This window comes from Leucopleurus acutus (genome assembly GCF_964270905.1).
Source record: "Leucopleurus acutus genome assembly, chromosome: 2".
NCBI classification, from domain to species: domain Eukaryota; kingdom Metazoa; phylum Chordata; class Mammalia; order Artiodactyla; family Delphinidae; genus Leucopleurus; species Leucopleurus acutus.
Window position 1 is genome coordinate 118,092,144 of NC_139143.1, and position 25,568 is coordinate 118,117,711.

At 35.7% G+C, this 25,568-nt stretch overlaps 1 protein-coding gene across 1 annotated transcript in view; it reads left to right on the forward strand.

The window, feature by feature from the left end:
• COL24A1 (collagen type XXIV alpha 1 chain) overlaps positions 1–25,568 on the forward strand; it is a gene marked incomplete at both ends in the record, with an annotated part of 398,127 nt that overhangs the window by 295,033 nt on the left and 77,526 nt on the right. The window contains 5 exons of the mRNA XM_082834714.1: positions 15,498–15,551; positions 17,208–17,315; positions 23,046–23,099; positions 23,354–23,407; positions 24,056–24,112. Coding sequence (XP_082690840.1) covers positions 15,498–15,551; positions 17,208–17,315; positions 23,046–23,099; positions 23,354–23,407; positions 24,056–24,112 — 327 coding nt within the window. The remainder of the gene's footprint in view (positions 1–15,497; positions 15,552–17,207; positions 17,316–23,045; positions 23,100–23,353; positions 23,408–24,055; positions 24,113–25,568) is intronic.

The window sequence follows — 25,568 nt, forward strand, 5'->3', positions numbered from 1 at the left end:
CATGCCAAGGAGTACTTCCTAGAACTTCTGCTGCCAGTGTCCTTGTCTTTGCGGTGAGCCACAGGCGCCCCCCACCTCTGCAGGAGACCCTCCAACACAAGCAGGTAGGTCTGGTTCAGTCTCTGTGGGGGGTCACTGCTCCTTCCCCTGGGTCCCGATGTGCACACTACTTTGTGTGTGCCCTCCAAGAGTGGAGTCTGTTTCCCCCTGTCCTGTCTAAGTCCTGCAATCAAATCCCACTAGCCTTCAAATCTGATTCTCTAGGAATTCCGACTCCGGTTGCCGGACCCCCAGGTTCGGACGCCTGACGTGGGGCTCAGAACCTTCACTCCAGTGGTGGACTTCTGTGGTATAAGTGTTCTCCAGTTTGTGAGTCACCCGCACAGAAGTTATGGTATTTGATTTTATTGTGATTGCGCCCCTCCTACCATCTCATTGTGACTTCTCCTTTGTCTTTGGATGTGGGATATCTTTTTTGCTGAGTTCCAGTGTCTTCCTGTTGATGACTGTTCAGCAGTTGGTTGTGATTCCAGTGTTCTCACAAGAGGGAGTGAGAACACGTCCTTCTACTCCACCATCTTGAACCAATCCCGTTATGGTTATTTTTAATAAACTTGTTTTTTAACTTTTTAACTAGAATTGTAAGTGATTTATGTACCACCATTACAATATTAGATAATCTGGCTTTGAATATATATTTACCTTTAGTGGGGAGTTTCACACATTTATATGTTTTTACAATGTTATATTGTTATATTTCAGCTTCAAAAATGCCCTTTAGCATTTTTTGTAAGGCAGATTTAGTGGTGATAAACCTTCAGCTTTTGTTTGTTTGGAAAAGTGTTTATCATGCCTTTATTCCTGAAGGACACTTTTCTGGGTATAGTGTTCTTGGTTAACAGGTTCTTTTTTTTCCTTTCCATATTTTGAAGATGTTATTCCATTCTCTCCTGGTCAGCAAAATTTCTGCTGAGAAACCTACTTATAGTATTATTTAGGCTTCGTTATGTAATGAGTCACATTTCTCTTACTACTTTTAAAATTATCTCTTTGTTTTGACAATATAGTTACTGTCATCCCTCAGTATCCATAGGGGATTGGTTGCAGGACCCCCACAGGTACCAAAATCTGCACATGCTTAAGTCTCTGACATAAAATGGCATAGTATTTGCATATAACCTACATACATTCTCTCATATACTTTAAATCACCTCTAGATTACTTACAATCTTAATATAATATAAATGCTATGTAAATAGTTTTAAATACAGTATAAATGCTGTGTAAACCAGTGTCAGTTCATGGCAAATTCATGTTTTGTTTTGGAACTTTCTGGAATTTTTTTTGTAACATTTTTGATCCACAGTTGTTTGACTCTGCAGTTGTGGAACCCGCAGATACTGAGGGCTGACTATAATGTGTCTCAAAGTGACCTTTTTTGGGTTTAACCTGTTTGGGATTTTTGAGCCTCAAAAATCTGGGCATCTATTTCTCTCCCCAAGTTTAGGACATTTCCAGCTATTATATCTTTAAGTAGTCTTTCTGCTCTTTTCTCTTTTTATACTCCCAGTATTCACACAATATTGTTTTATTTCACACAGTCCCTTAAGTATCATAGTCTTTTCTTCATTCTTTTTCATCCTTTTTTCTTTTTGTTCCTTGGGATAATTTCAAATGACTTATCTTTGAGTTCACTGATTCTTCTGCTTGGTCAAGTCTGCTTTTGAAACTCTGTTGAGTTCTTCAGTTCAATCTTTATCTCTAGGATTTTTGTTTTATTTATTCACATGGTTTCTATTTCTTTGTTGAACTTCTCGTTTTGTTCATGCATTGTTTTTCTAATTTCATTTAGTTATCTGTGTGTTCTTGAAGTTCACTGAACTTCTTTAAGAGGATTATTCTGAATTCTTTGTTAGGTAGTTCATAGATTTCCATTTCTTTAGTGTCAGTTATTGAAGCTTTATTAGTTCCTTTTGGTCTTGTCATGTTTACCTGATTCTTTATGCTCATAGTATCTTTGCATTGGTATTTACACATTTGAATAAGTGGTCTCCTCTTCCAGACTTTACAGGTTTGTTTTGGCAGGGAAAGACCTTCACCAGTAGGCTTTGCTTAGGGGGAACTGGATGGATCAGCTTGTAGCGTTTGTGGGCCTACACAGCTTGCTATTGAGGTCTCCAGTTTGGTGAGGTTCCTACCCATGTTCTGAGGCAAGGGGAGAGTTGCCACTGGCTGGTCTCTGCAGTTGGCTTGGCCAGCTGGCTAGGCTCCACATTGTAGTGGGACCACTAACTAAGCACCCTCGTTGGGTAGGGGTGCTGGCTGGACTTCACAGTCAGATGGGGCCATTAGCTGGGTTCTGTAGTTACCTCTGGTAGGATATGGTCTCAGGCTGTGTTCCCTGGAAGGACAGTAGCACTTGTTGGATTCTGCAGTTGGGCAAGGCCTCACGTTGTACTCTCTAACCGGATGTGGCCCTGGCAGGACTCCATGTTCTGGTGGGGCCACTGACATGGTTTCACTGTTGAATGGAGTTACAGGCTGTGCCCCAAGTTTGGGCAGAGTTGCAGACTATGCTTTGTGATCAGTTTGGGTACTGGATGTGCTCCTTTGTTGGATGAGGTCACTTGCCAGGCTGTCTGGTCAAGTGGGGCCTCCAGCTGCATCTCACAGATAATGCTCCATGGTAAGATGGGGTTACCTTGCCTGGGCGAGGTTACAGGCTGTGTTTAGTAATTGGACAAGGCCATAGGTGAAACTCTGCTGCTAGGTAGGGCTGTTAGCTGGGCCCCATAACTAGGAAGTACCTTAGACTGGCTCTAAGCCTGCACAGGGTCACTGTTCAGGTTCCCTGGTCATGACAGGCCAGAGGCTATGCTCAACAGTTGGACAGGGCTGCTGGCTTGGCTCTCTGCCTGAGCAAGGCTGTGGTATGGACTCCAGAGCCGCCTAAGTTCTCTGGCCAGTCTTTCTGGTCGAGCAGGATAGGAGTCTATGCTTAGCTGTTGAGCAGGGTTGCAGATTTACTCCCTTGCCCAGGCAGGGCCATATGACAGGCTCAAGAGCGTGTATGACCACTTTTGGGGGGACACAAATCATGCAGAACTGCCAACCAAGCTCCCTGGCCAGACAGAGCCACCAGCTAAGGTCTGCAGATCCCTGGCTAGGATCTCTGCTCAGGTACTACTACAAGCAGGAATGCAGTCTACCAACATTCGAGTGCTGGTTGCTATAAATCATGCCCCCTTTCCCCATCTCTATCTTATCCCCAGTGGTCAAGCCCCCAGGTTCCCCAAATGATCCTCACGAAGACCTGACTGGGCAACCCTGGAAGCATCCCGCAACAGTAGGGGAGCTGAATATCCACTTTGGGTTCTCCTTTTCCCACAGAGAAACTATAGGCCAAGGGGATCACTCTGTGTGGTGCTGTGCCTGGGGGAAATACAGTGCAATCCAAATGAAACCTCTCCTCTTACCCTTCTAATGTTCTTCTCAGTCTCTGTGGTTCAAGGACATGCTTCAGCCTCACCCTCAGGTTCTAAGCCATACTTCTAGAGATTTGGGCATATCTTTTGCCTTTCTAAGGTTCATGGTAGTTTTCATTATTTTAGAGGACTCATCAGGACTGGACCCACAGAGAAGCCAAGTAGCAAGTGCCAAGAAAGTACAGTTATCTTCCTGAGAATTTTTATCAAATTTGTTTTTACATAAGAAAGTTATTAACAGTTATTACTGTTTTAGCATGGATTTATTTTTCAGTCAACTAGCTTAGTTCCCTAAGAGAATGCTAAAGTTGATGGGGGGAGGTGGGGGGGACACAGAACTTAAAAAAAAAGAAAGGCCTAACCATGCCATAGGACAACACAGGCAGAAATCCCAGAGAGGGATGACACAGTATGACAAATGGTGATGGACAGAGCAGAGATGAAAAAGGGGATCAAAACAAAACATGGAAAAATGATAAACACAGATTTCATCTGCTTCATAATTTTTCCAGGAATGATCCTCTTGTACACATCTTTGGTGCCTTTTTTAGTAACAACACATGTGTGTTTCTTTTTTATTCTTTTTGTTGTTTCCTTGGAATTTTAAATGCCTTTCAGCTCATAAACTTAATAAAAATACCACAGCATATTTTTTCAAAAGAATTTTCTGATCCAAGGAACTATTGCTTAATCAGACGGCCTGATGTTGGATTTATTTTTGCACTTCAGAAAAATTCTTCCTTAGGCAATGTCACAAAGATGCTACCTTAAAAATTCTTTAAAAAATAAATAAGAAAGAGATGTTCTTCTTTCTAAAAGATTGGAAAATGATATCTGGTTTGAAAAATAAGGCAAGAGAAACGTTAGTAACAAATTCCCAAATCCAAGATGTAGACTCTTTGAACAAAGGAAAATATTTTGTATTTTATGCTTGAGTTCTGTTCTAAAATATTCAGTTGTCTAAATGTATAACTCTATATGAGGAAAATAGTTTGGAAGTTTCTCAGAAGAAACATCTGCCTGACTTATGGTCCTTCATTCATTTCTTTAAAAGTCTATCATTCTGTTATCTAAGATCTAAACAGAGGTGAAGCTGTGCACTCCAAAACTGAGTATATATAAATGAAGTTATCTCGTTTTATTCCTTTACAACAAAACTTGATTGGATTTATTGAAGTGTTAATTTTCCCATCTGTCTAGGGTGGTATGATATTAGGTTGAGGTGAATATCTTAAGAGAAGCTAAAATAAAATAATGCACGCTTTTCTAAGAGGCTTTTCCGATAGACTCTTAAAAATGAAGTCAGAAAGATGAGAGGAATGAATATCAGCAGCTAGAAAAGAATGAAGTATACCTGACTCTTCTTTCTAAGACAGTTTCCTTGGTAGCCCTGAAAAATAATCACTTTGGAAATTTGAGGTCAGTAGCGTTAAGGAGTAAAGGATTATCTAAACCCTTATCTTCTGAATGATTCATATGACTCTGGTGTTAGACTTGTTTGTTCTGCACTGTTGTGTTGCAAAGCAGCACGTAATAGAAAGAACCCTGCACTGACCACTGTGCAAGAATTGTTGAAACCCCTGCTCTGTCACTAAAGAGCTGTACATTGTTGGGTGAGTCATTCTTTGGTTTCTTGGTTTACACATTACACATAATAAAGGGGTTGGAACTATGCAGAACACCCCAAGAAGACTGTGCCAGGGAAGATGCTGAACTGGTAGGACTTTGCTCCTTCTTTTCCTGCTTGAATCAGAAAAGATCCTTGCATGTCTATTTAACATAGTAGCTTCTATATAGGCTTTTTTGAGACAGAAAGCTTAGCCTTAAAAAAGCATTAGCTTGGATGTTTCTAAATTTGTGTTAGCCTTACAAACTGTGACTCTCTAAAATGTATTTGTCCATTCACTAATTCAGTGAAGTTTATGAGTTCTTTCAATGAGAGAACTCTGCCAAGAACTCTGCTAAGCCTTAGGGACACCATGGGGATGAGAGGAGCAAGGTTCCTGATCTCAGATTTGATAATATCATGGAGAAAACTGACATTAGACAAGATCATTGAAGGTTCTGATAAATGCAATGATGAAAATAAACAGGCTGATGATAAAGAACAACTGGTTAAGGGAAGGGGGAAGCTAGTATGGATAGAGAAACTATTTACACCAGGGCAGTGAGGAACATCTTCTCTAGATAGGGGAGGATTGAATTGAGACCTGAGGAGTGAAAAGGAGCCAGTCATGCAGAGAACTTTGGGAGATCCTTCAGGGTAGATAGAATAGCAAGGGCCAAGGTGGAGTTGAGAATGATCTAGGTATTTTTGGAAAAGTTAAAGGAAGCTATTATAGCATAGTGAATAGTGAAAAGTTGTTTGGATGAGCTTGAGGAAATACGTAGAAAGCAGATCATGAAGGACCTTTTAAACCATGGTAAAAATTTGGGTTTTATTTAAAGTGTAGTAAGAAGCCACTGAAAGGTTTCAAGCAGAAGAAAAACATTGTCTCTAATGGGAGCACTCTCTATAACTTCCAAACTTTGTTTAACAATGTCTAGTGTTATTGGCTATCACAAGGGATAAAATAAATTCCAAGAAAAAGAAATAGATAAAATAAATTTGAATTACCAAAGCATGTGATGTACCAAGACAATTAAATGAAGGAAAGAATGGTCTTTTCAACAAATGATGCTCGAACTACTGGATATCCGCACACAAAATAATTAAGTTGGATCCTCCCTTATGTTATACACAGAAATTAACTCAAACTGTGTCATAGACCTAAATGTAAGAGCTAAAACTATAAATGTCTTGGAAGACACCATAGGAGTAAACCTTCATGACCCTGGGTTATGCAAAGCCTTCTTAGATAACACCAGAATTACAAGTAACAAAAGGAAAAATAGATAAATTGTACTCCATTAAAATTAAAAGTTTTATGCATCAAAGAGCACCATCAAGAAAGTGAAAAGACTCCCATAGAATGGGAGAAAATATTATTTGCAAATTGTATATGATAAGGTACTGGTATCCAAAATATATAAAGAACTCTTACAACTCAATAATAAAAAGACAACCCAATTGAAAAATGAGCAGTCTTTAAACAGATATTTCTCCAAAGAAAATATACAGTTGGCAAATAAGCACATGAAAAGATGCTCAACATCATTAGCTGTTAGGGAAATGCAAATAAAGCTACAATGAGATACCGCTTCACATCCACTAGGGTGGTTATAATAAGGAAAAGAAAACAGAAAATAACAAGTGTTGATGAGAATGTAAAGAAATTGGAATCCTTATACATCATTGGTGGGGTGTAAAATTGTGCAGCCACTTTGTAAATCAGTTTGGCAGTCTCTCAAAATGTTAAAAACAGAGTTACCATTTGACCCATCAATTCTTGGTATGTACCCAAGAGAATTGAAAACAGGATTCAAACAAAAACATTTACATGAATGTTCATAGCAGCATTATTTATGATAGCCAAAAAGTAGAAACAACACAAATGGTCATCAATTAACAAATGTCTATTAGTTAATGTAGTATGTTCACACAATGGAATATTATTTGGAAAAAAAAGAAGTAATATACTGATCCATGCCACAACATTGATGAACCTTGACAACATTATGCCTAGCAGCCAGTCATGAGAGACCACATATTTATGAAATGTCCCAAATAGGCAAATCTCTAGAGCCAGGTAGTGAATTAGTGGTTGCCTAGGGCTGGGGAGGTTGGGAGGAAACTGGTAGTGACTGCTAGTGGGTACAGGGTTTCTTTTTGGGATGATGGAAATTGATTCTAAAATTGATTGTGGTGATGGTTGCACAATTCTGTGAATATACTAAAAACCATAGCCTGTACACTTTAAATGGATTTATAATACGGTATGTGAATTATATCTCAATAAAATTGTTTAAAAAATATATGTGATGTGTTACTTCTGAGACAATACAGCTACTCTCAACAAAGTTTAAAATAATCAGTAGGGAATCCCAAATGCTTCCTCTGTGTTATAAGTAGGCTGAACATCAAGCCAACTATTATCTGTCAACATGACATTTATTTAAAAGCATTCTTATTTCTTTAATCATTGAAGAAATCTATTAAAACATGCACATTGTAGAAACTGCTGCTTTTTTTTCCAGTCTCTTCTGCAAGCCTCTAATTATACAAATGGGTTGCAGTGCATCTTGTTAAACTTTTAAAACCCAATATTTTGGAGCAAAATATTACTTACACATTTCAGAACAAGCACGAAAATAAACCAGCCTAATATCAATGGAGGTTTACCACTCCCCAAAAGAAAAACAAACTATCTTTAAAGAGGAAAAAAGTGAACAGAAGAACCAGGGGAGATCTTTCTGATTATAATGACAGAAGAAAATGCAGCTTAGAGCACAGGTAACCCCTTTTCTCACACATAATGAGCTCTTCAAATATGTATGAAAGTTTACTGTGCAAAAGGTTCCTAGTAGATCCATATGTTCTATTTCCTAGAAGCTAAAAGGTAGTATAAAAATCTGCCACTACCCTTTGCCTTTTATTCACGAACTTTGGTTTTACTTCCAACAGATAGTAAATGTTCTTTAAGGTGTTATTTATTTACAAATAAATACCTAGCAGACTAGCTACTGTCTGATTAAGGCTAAATATTTTCTACTTTGGGCATGCATTCTATCATTCATTTATTAAATATTTATTAAGCATCAGTTATATGCTGGACACAGTTCTGGGCACTAATGTTACAACAATGAACTAAACAGACAAGGTCTCTGCTGTCATGCAACATGTAGTGCGGAAAGGCAGTGTGAACAAGAATAATAATTTCTGATAGTGATAAGTGCTATGAAGAAAATAAAACATAGTAATGGGATAGAGAATGTCCTGATAAAGGGGCTACTTTAATTGGGATGGCCACAGAAGGATTACATGAGGTTACATTGAGCCAGATGCCTAAGGATAGGAAGCCAGTCATGTGAATATCTGAAAAAAAGCTTTCTAGGCAGAGGAAACACCTAATGCAAATGCTGCAAGGTAGAAAGGGCATTTATTAAATGTCCTATTTAAAAAAAGGGTGGTGGTGGTCAAGTAGCCAGAGTATAGTAAATAACTGGGAAACACAATGTCAGAGAAATAGGAGGGAGGCAGATCATGTAGGGGATTATAGACCATGATAAGAGGTTTGAAGATTACTCTACTTGCAATGGACAGCCATCTGGAAGGTTTTACACAGGGAGAGATGCTTGATTAACATTGTTGGTGATCATTTGTGTTATTTCAAAGAAATGGAATGTAAGGGTAAAAGTGGACCAAACCACTTAGAAGTCTGTGGCAGTCGTGTAGATGAAAAAATGATAGGGTGGTTTGGAATGCAGGGGAGCAATAGAGAGAGTAAATAATGATCAGATTCAAGACATCTTGGAGATAGAGTTGACTGGATTTGCTCATGGTTTAGATGTTGAGAAAGAGGGACAATATAATAAAGAATAAATCCTGGTTTTTAGGCAGAGCAACGGAGTGGTTGATCATACCATTAAGTGTGTAATAGGGTTACAAGTTGGTACTTACACATTTGCAAATATGTAATTTCTTTATTTCAGGTTCATATGGTTTTCCTCACAAGCCCTAACTTACTGATTAGTGAGGAGTGGTTGGGGAATTGGGGGAGACAGAGAGAAAATTTTTATATCCAATTCAATTGAAAGCTTAATCTGTTCCTGTAATTTAGTCGTCTCTTTAGGTAGTGCTCGGACTCTTATGATGCTTAGTCTCTCAGATGTACCCATCTTCCACCTCCCTCTTTTACTCCTTTCTAATATTGAGTCTGTGTTTGCTGTGGTGACAAAGACGAGGAGGCCTTAGATCTAGAGGCAGGTATTATTCATACTGATTGGGACGTGATAATGTCCCTTGTCAGTTTGCTTACTGCCCACCCTCGTGGCCTTTGATGATGATGTCTCTAAACTGGTAATTTTCATTTCTTTTTGGGGGGTGTTCCCTTGCTTAAATAGCCTGTCAGCCTCTGCTAATCATTAGATCCCTCTGAGGTCTGCTGTGATTTTCATTCAGCTCTAGCCCAAGGAGTCTGCTCTTCAGCCCTTACTACAGAGCCACATCTTCCTAGAGTAATGGCCACTGATACACACATGCAAGCTCCCCAGGTGTTTCTTAGTTCCCTTCTACATCATATAGGAATCAAGGAGTAGCTCAGGAAAATATAACAATATGGTCTTCCTCATTTTGACTTTGCTGAGCAACCAAATTGATACAGCCATAAACCATGTGATAGCTAGAGAAAAACTACCTTTTCTGAATCCTGAATGAGTAGTAGGGAACAAGGGTCTCTTTCTGCCAAAACTCAGAATGAGGGAAATCTGAACACCAATGTCTCTCTGTCTCCCTCTTTGCCTTCCCAGATTCTCCTGGGGGCAAAGAAAAAGTCTTAAGCTTTCTCTTTACTTCCCCTATGTCATATCCTCATCCTTCTACCATCTAGTAAAATCCTTAGAGTTCTACTGTGATAAATGGAAAGTGTGTCTTCTCTACAGTTTAAGACAGCCTTGTGTGCTGGGTGCCCCAGGCTCAGCTTGTGAAATGTTAAAGTTAGAAACAAAGAAAATAGAAACATCATCTCTTAATATATTCAACCCCTGTACATATGAATCCCTTGGGCTAAATAGGATGAAGTCCATGTAATCAAAAAGGCAAAATAGAAAAGTATTTTAATAATTTTCAAAATATTGCCCTATTAACAAAGGAGATGGGGAAAACTGAGAAGCAGTTTAGGGGTTCAAGGAGGGAATTCCAAGAGTTCAGTTTGGGACACACAAAGTTTAAGATGCCCATTAGAAATTCAAGAAGAGATGTTGAAGGTAGATCAGAAAGTCAGTGGTGCAGTCAGGACAGGTGATATAATTTTAGGAAACATTAGAATGTAGATGGTCTCTAAAGCCACAGGGACAGGATGAGATCACCTAAAAAGAGAAAAGAGAAGAGGGCACTCCAACATTAGATGCTTGGGCAGAGAAGGAGCCAGCATATAAGGAGATATAAGTAAGTGGAAAATCGGGGAAGTGTGCTGCCATAAAAACAAAGGTTTAAAAAAGTTTCAAGAATGAAAAAGAAGTTTCCGATAAAATGAGTTGGATTACCAGCCATTGGAGATGGCTATATGGAAGTCAGTTGGTGACCTGAAAAAGAGCAATTTCAGAGGTGTGGTAAGAACAAAAGCCCAAGTGAAGAGAGAACGAGAGTAAGGAAATGGTGACAATGAGCATAAACAAGTCTTTCAAAAGTTTTTCTGTGAAGGGGGAGCAGAAAATGTTGCTAGAAAAGTACATGAGAAATTGAATGAGAATGGAAAAGACAAAAGGAAGGTAGGAAGGAAGGGAAGAACATGAGATCGAGGAAGGATTTTTTTAATGAGTAATATTTAGCATATTTGAATACTATTGGAAATGATCCAGTCAAGAGAGAAAAATTGATAGTGCAAGTGAAAGGGGGATGTTTTCAGAAGAGAGAGCCTTGAATAGGTGAGAGGACATAGGCTTCTTATACGTGTAAGTGAGGAGCTGGCCTCAGGCAGGAAACAGAGACACTTCTTTTGTAAGAGAAGAGAAGCAGAATATGTGGGTGCATAAGTAGGTGTATTGGAAAGTTGGGTGTTGGGAAGAGGAGATGGCTCTTGTTTAATTGCTACTATCTCTCAGATATGAAGCAAGGTTATTAACTTGAAAATGAGGAGGGAATGGAGGTTTGAAGATAGAGATGAATGTGTAAGTCATCCTTCAGAATAATAACAAATGTCTCAATTATACACATTTGTGAAACTTACTTATGCTTGTCACTTATGTCAGAGCTGTTACTTTTGCATTATCCACAAATTTTTCTTAATATTTAAATATATAATGTTTAAATATTAAATATATGATATTTAAATATATAACTTACAGTGATGCCTAAACTAAATTGTTGGTTGGCAGGTAGCATTGCCATGCCATGGTTTTCAGCTGATACCTGAGTATTTGAATTCAGTACCATTTTGGAGTACTGACAGGATAAAGGGATTTATGAATTCCCTGTTAGTATTGCAACAAAGGTCTAACATAGTTTTTTAATTCTAAAATTAAGTCGCATATTTACAAATTGAAGAAAAACTATCATCTCAATAGATGAAACAAAGAGCATTTAGTGGGCTTCCCTGGTGGCACAGTGGTTGACAGTCCGCCTGCCGATGCAGGGAACACGGGTTCGTGCCCCAGTCCGGGAAGATCCCACATGCCGCGGAGCGGCTGGGCCCGTGAGCCATGGCTGCTGAGCCTAAGCGTCCAGAGCCTGTGCTCCACAACGGGAGAGGCCACAACAGTGAGAGGCCCGCGTACCAGAAAAAAAAAAAAAAAATGCATTTAGTAAAATTTAACTTCCATACGTTGACTATGATACTTAATGGTGAAACTTAAAAGAAATGAGCAAAGGTCACTACTATTTACCATTTCTATTCCCCATTTACTCAGAGTCCCAGCCAGTAGAGTAAAATGAGAGAAGTAATCTACAGACAGATTATTAGAATTCATGAGAGTTTAGCAAGATGCTATATATAAAATTAATATACCAAAAAAAGATTCCATTCTTTTCTACCAGCAAGAAACAGAAAACTTTTAAAAATACAATTTAAAAATAAAATCCAATACAATCAGCAAAAATTAAGTACCTAGGAATAAATCTAACAAAAGATTTGCAAAATTTTATTGAAAAAAAAGTGTGTAGTAGTTTATTAACAAAGATCTAAATAAATGGAGAGATATTTCATGGATAGGAAAACTCAATATCAAAAAAATTTAACCCTCCTTATAAGTTCAGTACAGTTTCAGTCACAATCTCTACAGGATTTTTTTATATAACTGGATTGATGAAAAGTGGTTTTAAAATGTGTGTGGAAGATCAAAGGTCCAATATCAAGACAGTTTTCAAGAACAGGTTGTTGATGTTGGTGGGGAGTGGTATTTGAAAGGGAGAACTTGCCCTACCTGGTATCATAACTTATTATTGAAGCTAGTCATTTAGTCAGTGTCATTCATTCACAGATAGACAAATAGACCAATGGAAATAGAATGTAGACTCAGATCTAAGTATATTTTGAAACTTAAAGTTTAATAAATTGATTATGCATTGCAGATTTATAAGGAAAGGATGAAATATTCAGTAAATGGTACTGGTACAATTGGTTATCCAAATGGAAAAAAACAAATCTCTCCTTCACATCAAAGTACAAACACACAAAAGAATGAAATCCCAATTAGATTAAAGACCTAATTATAAAAATCAAAATTTTATATTGGAGAACATTTTATGACCTCATGGAGGAAGGGGAAGCAGTAAGGATCTCTTAAACACTAAAAAAATAAAACAAGAAGAAAATATTGATGAATTTGACTACATTAAAACTTCAAATTTGTGTTAGTGAAAAATTATAGTGGACAAAGTGAGAAAATAAGCTCCAGGCTGGGAAAAGAGATTTGTGATATACAGAATGAATGAAATACAAGTATCAGGACATTAAGGACAGCCCAGTAGAATACTGGACAGAAGATGGGAACTAGAGATTCACATATAGATGTTGAATTACTGTATGAATAGATATTCATTCCTCCTTAATAATCAGGGACATGTGAATTGAAATCCCAAATAATACATCATTTTGCTCCCTTGAGACAGACAAATTTTAAGTTTGATAGTACCAAGCATTATGGAAGATTTGGAGTAATTGGAATATTAAACGTTGCTTTGGGAATATAAATTGGCAAAAGCACTCTGGAGAACAAGTTGGCAAAATCTTGTATACTGAGAGGTGCATATATCCTACAAGCCAGCAATTCAACTCCAGGGTATATACCCCCGCCCAAAAAACTCTTGAGGTGGGCACATAGTGATATGTACAGGAGTGTTTATTGCAGCATTATCTGTAGCAGAAAAAGCAAAAAAGCTACCAAAAATTCTTCACTAGGAAAATGGTTGAATAAGTTGTGGTTTGATAACAAAATGTAATCCTGTAGGAGTGAAAAGAAAGTGTAAGTAAAGTAGAGACACAATAATTTTGAAAACAAAATGTTGTGTTCAAAAAATTTCAAAAGAATATATAAAGTGTGATACAGCTTATTGAAAGTTTGAAAAGATGCAAAATAACCATATAATATTTGGGAACATATACAAATGGAGTGAAAGTGTAAAGAAATGCATGTGGGGCTTCCCTGGTGGCGCAGTGGTTGGGAGTCCGCCTGCCGGTGCAGGGGACGCGGGTTCGTGGCCCGGTCCGGGAGGGTCCCGCGTGCCGCGGGGCGGCTGGGCCCGTGGGCCGTGGCCGCTGGGCCTGCGCGTCCGGAGCCTGTGCTCCGCAGCGGGAGAGGCCGCAGCAGTGAGAGGCCCGCGTACAGCAAAAAAAAAAAAAAAAAAAAGAAATGCATGTGAATGATAAACAAATTGAGGACAATTGTTGCACCCGAGTGAGGGGGGAAGGTGATGTGTCTGCTAACAGTTGTATGTATGTGTGTGTGTGTGTGTGTGTGTGTGTGTGTAGCTTCTGTTTCTTAAAGTGGGTGGTAGGTACATGGGTGCTCATTACACCTTTTAATATCTTCTATATATATTTATATTTATATATATTTAAATATTACATAATGCACTTTAAAAAGACAACAGAAATTAGTGAGAACTGACATTTATTGAGCTCTTCAGTATAAGTCTATTCCTCTCTAAGCTTTGAATGCATTATCTCATTCAATCTTAGTAACCCTTTGAAGAAGTATTAATATATCCCTGCTATATAACAGGAAACTGAGGACTTTAGAAGTCAAATAGTCTACTTATGGTCATATAGCCGTTAGGTGACAGAGCCAGAACATGAAAGTACAGCTGTCTGACTTAAATGCTCATATCATTAACCTCTATGAATGTTAATCAGCCTCTCTTAAAAAGTCCACGTTAACCACAAAGAAGTCTCATGTTAGTGCAACTATCATTTCAACCTCTGGATGCAGCTAGAACTACAGCAGTAGAACTTAACCACTTTGGCCTCTAAATTCAGTGGACTTTCTGAAGCTAGAAGAACATTTGCTCAGGAGCACAGGGCATGACTCATTTCCTTAGGTATCTGTTTATTCGTTCAACAAATATTTATCAAGAGCCTCCGCAGCACAGTGGTAAACCACAATTTATTTCTTGTCTGCATCATTTTTGCAGTTTGCCAAGCTTTGGGACGCAAATTTGAAATTTCCATTTTCATTTCCAACTAATGCAAGGAATGCTATGATTAATTATTAGCTATTTTAGAACTTGCAGTCTGGCTTACTATGGATCTCATTTAAGCCTAACCATTGCTGACCTGCAAATTCACATGACATTTAAAATATTTTAGCCACTTCTTACTTTAATAAAGTGTTTATTGAAAACTTTTAGTCTACTTTTGTCTAAACAAAATACTGAAGTGAAAATATTGTTTTAAACAGTTTGATATGACTGTCTCTTTTCTCTCCATGTATTCCCCCTCTCTCCTTTTTTTTCCACAGATCAAATAATATTTGCTTAATCTTACACTTCATTGAGGTTTTAAGATTCTCCTTGACAGTATGTTAGATATATGTTATAGTATTATACATTCAACAAGATGTTGAACCCATACTAGCTCATAGAACTGCTGAAATGGATGCATTTGTGTTAACTTTAATTACATTATCGCTAATTCAGTGGGTGTACTAGAACCAAGTTGTTTTCCCTCTGTAGTTAAGAACAGTTTAATTTGGTCTATCTTGGCCAGTTTGTTTATGTGAACTTTACTCACTAGTAACAGCTGGGCTTCTAAATCATCATGACCTCTTTTAAAATAATTATACAAACATAATATTGTTAAGAAGTAACCCTTGTTTTTACTTAGTGTTCAATTCAGTGATTATGTGATATAAGTATTTAAACATTCTTTCTAGTCCTATCTTTAACAATGTATTTCCTTTTTCATACTCGATATTCAGGGACCTGAAGGAACAGTGGGACTGCCAGGACAAAGAGGTCGTCCAGGGAAGAAGGTAATTTTTTTTTACGTCTTTTTATGCTGGTTTTCTTTCTTCTGACGTGCCCAGAGCTCCATAGCATACTGTGGTGTTTTTATTTGCACTGGAGATAAAACAATAAAGAACGATAAATTTGGCTTAAAAGGCACATTTGTATAAATTAATATTTAATTCCACCTAGGAGTACTTATTACCTTATTACTTATTATCTGAAGTCAAATTTTCTACTTTGTAGTTTCCGAAAAGATCTTTGCCTTTTCTTCTCCTGTTTACCTTAGTATACCATGGACAGGAAAAGAGAGAAAAGAAAAATACCATATACCATTTGTGCTATTTAGTAACAACATTAGTAAAATATTTAGGGGAGAGAAATATTAGAATTGTTTTTGGGTTTGTTTTAATTGTACTTTTCCAAATTGAAAAGGTTAATGATTGATTTTATCTTTCCTATACATTAACTAAGAAACACAAAACAATATGTTTTATTTGCTTCCTTTATATTTTACTAAGAAAACGTGATGCCTTTGTAGAATTTAGCACAATATAATGAATAATTCATCCTTGGATAGAGTCAATAATTTGTTCAAGTATTGGTGAGACATAAAAATGATTTTCACATTGTACTACAACAGTTTTGAATATATTTACTATAATTAACTACAAATTACACCATATTCTAGTTCCCAAAATCAGATCTGTCATTTCTGTGAATATGCACCTAGTCCATCTTTTTCATAATTTGGGGGCAGTATAAGATAATAAAAGGTAAAAGTGAATGAGGTAAATTTTAGTTGCCATTCTTACCCATGAAAATAAGCCCAATATTGAAGTGTCTTTTCATCAAACATAATGTTATGTCTAAATGATTTTACAAGAAGGACAGTGCAGGTCCTTACAACAGCCTGTGTCTTTGGGAAAGCCTGTGAATTATTATGAATAACCAAAAATTTCCTGACTGTGATCACTGTTTAATTTTTCTTTGTATCTACTTGATTATCAATAATAGAACAGGTTGGTTCCAACATGCAGAAAATGAATTATAACATTTAATGTTTAAAAGCTGCTGTACTTTGGTATTAGAGAATGATTAGTTAGCCTATTGGAAAACAGAAGGTAACTAGTTTTCAGAAGGATGTAAAATCATACAAAAACGTTACAGATTTTTAAACACAAACTCCAACCAAGTAAGTGATGATACTGAGTATACAGAACTGCACACTAGAGCCTTTTTGCATTAGACAGATCTTTGGGGCATTGAAATTCTCTGTAGAAACAGATTTCTCATAGGGCCTGTGTTTTCTCATGTCAGGAATAAATACATGCATGCATGCATTCGTACATAAATGCATAACAAATTTCAAAATAATAAACTTGGTTTATTTGTAACTCAACATGAGCACCATATCTTCCCTGCTTGTTTGGCCAAAATTTTTAATATTCTTTTTTCCAGAATTACTTTTAATTATATCTTTAAGGTAAGCTAGGTAGCGATGGTATGTTATTATTGTCAGTGGTGGTCTGTAGTACTATTAAGTTAAAGCAAAGTTACTATTTATAGAATTTTGCTTACAGAATATCCTCTGGAGCCATTCAGGTATATGATATAGTTAATTAATCTGAGTATAAGTTTGTTTTTTTCTTACTTTTCTCTCTTACTAATGGCATCCACAGGGTGATAAAGGACAAATGGGGCCCACAGGAGAAATTGGAAGCAGAGGTGCTCCTGGACAAATTGGGGAAAGTGGTCCTAAAGGTGCCAGAGGAACTAGAGGTGCTGTGGTCAGTATTTGATTTGTCTCCAGAACTGAGTTCACTGTGGATGGAAAAGAAATGTATCCATGTCCTAAAGGCTCTGTCCCTTGATTAATTTTACAGAGAAAGCAATAGTTCCATTGAAAATAATCTACCTCCATGGGATGTGGAGAATTGTAAGCATTCCACAGTACTTAAATGGCTTAGTGGTTTCTGGACATGAAAGAGGAAAGGGGGAAAAAATTCTCAAAATGGAAATAAAATATGAAATAAGGTTTTAAAAAATCAGATTATAACTCCTAAGTAGGAAAGTATATATGCCTTGTACTTGAAATCAGGATTTAATATCTGTATAAAATTATGCTGTCATGGTTGACAAATTGCTTTGAAAATTACTTGAAAATGGGTTTTCTTTATATGCTTGGACTCCACATGCTTATCTGGAGATTATTTTTCTAACCAGCTGTGGTAAGTCTCCAAAACATCTACTAATTTTTAATCTTTTGTATGAATTTTACATGATGTTGGAAACAAGGTAGCATGATGCTTTTGAACCTGTAATAGCAACATTATATTGCTAATATATTTGGACCTGTTCAGAAAGTCACAGCAGAAGAGTTGCAAAATATTTAAGAGATTATCCAATTTAGTCTTTTGACTATTTCATAAACTTATTTACAAAATGCGTATGTATTCACTATCTCCATTTGAATGTCACAAGTGACTTTTCACCAAGGCCTTCTGGAGAGCATTGCGTAATCCATCTGTTGTCTGAGGAACACTTCCCTCAGGCTCATTTTAAGTGTTCCATTCCTTACTGCCATCTTGCTATTCCAGGTCATTCTTACTTTCTTTTATTTTAATTACTAATATTTTCCTATCTTTGGCTTATGCATTCAAAAACATTATATAATGTGATTGATTTTTAAATATTTTTCCAGTTTTATTGAGATATAATTGACATATATCATGTATAAGTTTAAAGTGTACGGCATAATGCTTTGATTTACATACATCATGAAATGATTATCACAATACGTTTAGTGAATATCCATCATCTCATACAGATATAAAATTCAATAGAAAAAATACATATTTTTCTTTGTGATGAGAACTCTTGGGATTTACTCTCTTAAGTTTCATATATAACATGTAGTAGTGATAATTATGTTTATCATGTTGTACATATATCCTGAGTACCTATTTATCTTAGAACTAGAAGTTTGTCCCTTTTGACTGTCTTCATCCCGTTTCCCATCCCCTACCCTCCAGCTCTGTTAACCACAAATCTGATCTCTTTTTCTATGAGTTGGGTTTTTTTTTTGAAGTATAATTGACTTACAACACTAGAGTAGTTCCTTTTACACAACATAGTGTTCAATATTTCTATACATTTCAAAACAGTCACCACAATGTCTAGTTATGTCTAGTTACAATATTGCACATACAAAAATATCACATATTTATTGACTGTATTCTCCACACCGTACATTTCATAACTGTGACTCATTTATCTTGCAACTGGAAAATAGTCTCCCTTACCTATGTCTTTCCTCCTGCCATCACCCTGCCTTCTGGCAACCACCTACTTGTTCTCTGTATCTATAACTCTGTTTTTGTTTTCTGTTTGTCATTTGTTTTGTTTTTTTAGATTCTACATATAAGTTATAGCACACTGTACTTGTTTGATTTATTTCACTTAGCATAATTACCTCTAGGTCCATCCATGTTTCCACAAATATCACGATTTCATTCTTTTTATGGCTGAGTAATATGCCATAGCATATTTTTACCATATCTTCTTTATCCATTCATCTACTGATGGGCACTTAGGTTGCTTCTATATCTTGGCTATTGTAAACAATGCTGCAATGAACATAGAGGTGCTTATATCTTTTCTAATTAGTGTTTTCATTTTCTTTGGATAAATACTTGGGAGTAGAATTGCTGGATTATATGGTAGTTCTATTTTTAATTTTAATTTTTTGAGGAGCCTCCATACTGTTTTCCATAGTGGCTGCACCAATTTATATTCCTACCAACAGTGCACAAGGGTTCCCTTTTCTCCACATCCTCACCAACACGTGTTATTTGTTGTCTTTTTGATAATAGCCATTCTGACAGGTGTGAGGTGATATGTCATTGTGATTTTGATTTGCATTTCCCTGATGACTAGTGATGTTGAGCATCTTTTCATGTGTCTGTAGGCTATCTGTATGTCTTCTTTGGAAAAATGTCTGTTTAGATCATCTGCCCATTTTTAAATTGGGTTGTTTGTTTTTTTGATGTTGAGCTGTATGAGTTCTTTGTATATTTTGGATATTAACCCCCTATCAGATTTATTGTTTGCTACTTCTCCCATTCAGTAGGTGGCCTTTTTGTTTTATTGATAGTTTCCTTGGCTGCACAAAAGCTTTTTTGTTTGATATTGTCTATTTGTTTATTTTTGCTTTTGTTTATTTTGCCTGAGGATACATATCCAAAAAAAATATTACTAAGACCAGTGTTAAAGAACATACTGCATATGTTTTCTTCTAGAAGTCTATGGCTTCAGGTCTTACGTTTACATTTACATTTCAGGTCTTCAGGTCTTTAATGAATGTATTTTTGTGCATGGTGTGAGAGTAGTCCAGTTTGATTCTTTTGTATGTAGCTGTCCAGTTTTCTCAGCACCATTTATTGAAGAGGCTGTCTTTTCCCATTGTGTATTCTTGAGTCCTTGGTCATAGATTAATTGCCCATAGAAGTATGGGTTCATTTCTGGACTCTCTATTTTGTTCCATTGATCTATGTGTCTGTTTTTGTGCCTGTACCATACTGTTTTGATTACTGTAGCTTTGTATAGTATTGTTTGAAATCAGGGAGTGTGATACCTCCAGCCTTGTTTTTCTTTCTCAAGCAGTCTTGAAACTGAAAATCTTGAAAAAAAAATCAGTTTTGGCTATTTGGGGTCTTTTGTGTTTCCATACAAATTTTTAAATTGTGTGTTCTAGTTCTGTGAAGAATGCCACTGGTATTTTGATAGATATTGCATCAAATCTGTAGACTGCCTTGGGTAGTATGATCATTTTAACAATATTAATTCTTCCAGTCCATGAACACAGTATATCTTCCCATCTGTTTGTGTTGTTTTCAGTTTCTTTTCTTCAGTGTCTTATAGTTTTCTGAGTACAGGTCTTTTACCTCGTTGGTTAGATTTATAATAAAAGTGGTGAGAGTGGGCATCCTTGTCTTGTTCCTGATCTTGGAGGAAATACTTTCAGCTTTTCACCATTGAGTATGATGTTAGCTGTGGGCTTGTAATATGTGGGCTTTACTATGTTGAGATAATGTAATTAACTTTTAATAAACTTGAGAATGAATTGATCCAAAGAGTACTGTCTTCAAAGTAGGCTCCTACTTTGGATTTTCTCTGAAAAGAATAGTCACTTTTTAAATTTTGACACTTTCCAAACTACCTTCCCAAGAGGTTTCACCAAATTTACATGCCCACCACCAGGAATACTTCATATTAATCCTTTTGATGTTTGCCAATCTGATAAATGAAAAAGTGTGTCTCATTTTCTTTCTTACAATTTTCCTGATTGCAACTAACTAATTTGTATTTTTTTCTCTAGAAATTACCTGTTCATATGCACTTTACATGTTTTTCTGTTAGGTTGTTGTCTTTTTCTTAATTTCAATAATACCTTACATAATTTAGATAATATACTTTTGTTAAAGTGTTGCTAATATATTACAAATATATTTCCCTTTCTGTCATTTATCTTTTAATATTGTTTATAGTATCTTTCACTGGACAGAGGTTTTAATTATTACAGTCAAATTTGTCAGTCTTTTTGTTTACATTCTAGGTTTTTATTTGTTCATTAGAAATGACTTCCCTACATAAAGTGCATAAAAGTATTCTTCCATATCCTTCTTCTAATATTTTTATAGCTTTATTTTTACCCTTAACCCTTTTAAAGCATACAGAGTTATTGTTTTATTTTGTTTGCTATGATATAAGTTGTAAAGGACTAATTTTTCTTTTTCCCAAATTCTTAGCCAGTTGTCGCAATACTATTTATTTATTTAAATTTATTTATTTAAATTTATTTATTTATTTATCTATTAATTTATGGCTGCTTTGGGCCTTTGTTGCTGTGCGCAGCTTTTTCTAGTTGTGGTGAGCGGAGGCTACTCTTTGTTGTGGTGCGTGGACTTCTCATTGTGGTGGCTTCTCTTGCTGCAGAGCACGGGCTCTAGGTGTGCGGGCTTCAGTAGTTGTGGCACACAGGCTCAGTAGTTGTGGCACACAGGCTTAGTTGTTCCACAGCCTGTGGGATCTTCCCGGACCAGGGCTGGAACCCATGTCCCCTGCATTGGCAGGTGGATTCTTAACCACTGTGCCACCAGGGAAGCCCCAATACTACTTAATAAACAATCTATTTCCCACTTTTCTGAAATGCTACCCTTACTGTAAACTACTCTTAAATAATGGTCTGTTTTCACTTCTTTTCTCGATTTTTTAGTGTGTTCCTAGGTCAGTACCACACCATTTAAATAACTGTATCATTACAGTATCATTTGAGATCTATTAGGGAAAATACTTCATAATTTATATTTCTGAAAAGTTTGGCTCTTACTATGATCTTTTTCCTCTTTCATGTGAACTTCAGAATCAACTTAGCAAGTTCCTTTAATATTGAATCATTCACTGTAGAAACACCATATGTCTTTTTATTTACTTTTATCTTGTATATCCTTCAATAAAGTTTTGTTATTTCCTTTATCTCTGTTCTTAACATCTATCTTATTAGGTTCATTGTTAGCTTCTTATAGATTTTGTTGTTTTTAAGGTAATCCTTTTTCTATTACATCTTCTAATTATGCTGTGTAAAATACCTTTTTTTAAAACTTTATATTCATTTGAATGAATTTTGATGATTCTCAGGGTTCTTTAGGTAAATAATCGTATCATCTCCTCATATTTATTATCCTTACTTATTACATTGATTAGAACTTCTGGTTAGTGTGGTATTTGGCTAGTCACATACTTATTCTGTGCCTTAACTTCCTTATCTCCTATTTATTTTGGGACTCAAATAGGAGAGTTGATAGGGAAACTTTGATAATATGAAAGATAGGACATTTTTAAGAGTGTTATTTTTGCTTTTTTCAGTTGTCTGAGTTATCTTTTCAGTAGTTTAGGAACATTTACAGATTTGCCTTTAACTTACATGTTTCCTCATCTGTGTGATATTGATAATAAGAGTAATTAATAGGGTAAATATTGTACATAAGTTGTCAACCAATTCTATTTTAACAACTTTGACCAGAGCTGAAACTGTGTTCATCAAAGCATCTGAAACTAGCAGTGAGTACAGAGTTCTTGATCCTATCATAACAATACTAAAAACTATCAGAATTCACTCTCTAGTATTTAGCGATGCATGTTTACCACAAACTTTGACAGATACAAACTATATTTCCAAGAATTTGCTGGAAGCCTACAGCAGTCTGGCAACTTAAAGTATTTATCGTAATATGATTAAGGATGTTCATACCAGAAGTAAACCAAAGAAACATACTTTTGTGGAACTTATGTGGTTCAGAAGTAAAATAAGATGAAAGTTGGAGAATTATGTTTTGTTTTCCCATTTCAGACTAGGTAAAATATCATACCTTAAAAATCTAAATTTTAAATAATAGGAATACAAGGTTAATGATTTAAACAATTGTCTGTTTTCTTTCTAACGTTTACTTTGTTTTTAGGGACATTTAGGATTGATGGGAACTTCTGGAGAACCAGGAATTCCAGGATATAGGGTAAGCATTTCTAATTGGAAATAAGAAGTGTATATTTTTATAAAAACATTCCATGAAGATGTCATCCCAAATATACAAACGTAGATGAAATTTCCTGATAAACCTTTCTAACATATTTAGGTCTCATGCCCCTGTAGAGTGAATCCTGTTCTTCTTTCAGAATAGTGCAATATCTAATAGTGTGGCCATGATGGTATTAGGTAGAGCACATACAAATGATATGGAGACTGTCTACTTACTTGTCCTTCTGTTAGGGCCATGAAGGTCAACCAGGACTTTCTGGGTTGCCAGGACCTAAAGGAGAAAAGGTGTGTATGAATATATTGACTTATTTATCATAAAATTAAACATTGAATTCATGTGTTCTTTCTGAAAGTATGTATGGAAACATTTTCAAAGAATAAAAAAGGCACTTTAAACTTGGGAAGTATTATAAATTCTAGAAGAAAAATAAATATCAAGGGGCAAAAACTTAAACAAATTATTAAAAAGTCTTTGATAGGTTGTTTCAAGATTGAGGTGAAATGATATATGTTATAGTACTTTGCAATCTGTAAAAGTTTGTAAAACTAATATTAATTACTGAAAGCGATTGTGAGACTATAGATTAAATGACTATATACATTTATAGTAAAATTTTTATGAATTAAGAATAACTGCAGCAGTACTCTTCTTCGTTTGTAGTATCATTGGAAAACAGACACTGAGAAAAGTGTCTGTTTTTTAGTAAAGTGCTTTTTATGTAATTAAAGCAGAATGACACTTCCAAAGAGAACCATGTATGAATTACAACCGTGTATAAATTATCATGTGCTAAGTTTTGTAGATAAAAGTTCTTCATTTAAAAAAGATAAAACCAGATTGCATATTTTATAACATGTTAGGAAATAATAGTCTTCGTATTTCAAAGTTTATTTTATTAATTTAGTTTTGTTTATAAATCATCTTCATCATAGGGTTATCCAGGAGAAGATAACACAGTCCTAGGACCACCTGGGCCTCGAGGTGAACCAGTAGGTTTTTCCTAAAATTATTTTGATGTTTTAAGATAAAACACAGTTACTACAATAGATTCACAATACCAATTACATCTTTTCAAGGAGTTTTATTTAGTTACTTTTATAACATGGTTTTATACAAGAGCACTATTTGCAGTAATCTGCAATTTTATAATCTAAATATATAATCAATTTTATTATCTAAATATAAAAACTTTATATTCAGGTCAAGATCCTTAGCATAGTATAGAAGTTTAAAACAGTAACTTTCCAAATCTAATTTGCGGCATTAAATGCATGATAACAACTTTTTTACAGAGGTTATCAAAAAATCACATACTCTAGACACTTAGGGCAGATACTTCTTTATACATCAAATTCAGATTTATTTCTAACGGATTTTTAAAAATCTGATCTGTATCCTTTCCTATAGTAGTTTATACACAGTTACCAAATGATTTCAAAACTCATCTAACCGGTTATTAGAGCCACTGTTCTTTAAAGATTATCAGTCTATAGTCTTCTAATAAACATTGTAAAGACTAGCTGTAACCATGATTTTTTTAAAGTAGCTATTTTATCTTTGATTATCTGAATAACTGTCTCTCTGTTCATGTTTGATTAAAACAATCTTAAAGGCTATATGTAAATTAAATGGGTAAAACAAAAATGCCTAGTTCACAGAAATAAATATAATTGGTTAAATTTTCCATATTTCACATGATATAATATAGGATAAAAGAATCCTAAAACAGAAGAATCAAAATATATAGTCGCTCCTGATATTTTGATCTGACTCTTTGGAGATGGTTGAAAGGTATACTTTGTTTTAGAAACAGGAAAGATTCTAGAGTGTTTCTGATAAAATCAAGCCAACTCATATAGAGGCAAACTCATCTAATAAGAATATATAAAATTCTTTATCAGAAACGATCAACAAAATGAAAAGACACCTTCTGAATAAAGAAAATACTTTCAAATAATATAACCAATAAGGGGCTAATATCCAAAATATATAAGCATTTCATATAACTCAACAGCAAAAAAACAAACAACCCAATTAAAAAATGAGCAGAAGACCTGAATAGACATTTTTCCAAAGAAGACATACAGATGGCCAACAGGCATATGAAATGTTGCTCAACATCACTAATCATCAGGGAAATGCAAATCAAAACCACAATGAGATATCACCTCACACCTGTCAGAATGGCTATCATCAAAAAGACCACAAATTACAAATGTTGGTGAGGATGTGGAGAAAAGGGAACCTTGTGCACTGTTGGTGGGGATGTAAATTGGTGCAGCCACTGTGCAAACAGTATGGTGGTTTCTCAAAAAACTAAAAATAGCACTACCATATGAGCCAGCAATTCCATTCCTGGGTATATATCCAGAAAAAAATAGAAACTCTAATCAGAAAAGATATGTGCACCCCAATGTCCATAGCAGCAATGTTTACAATTACCAA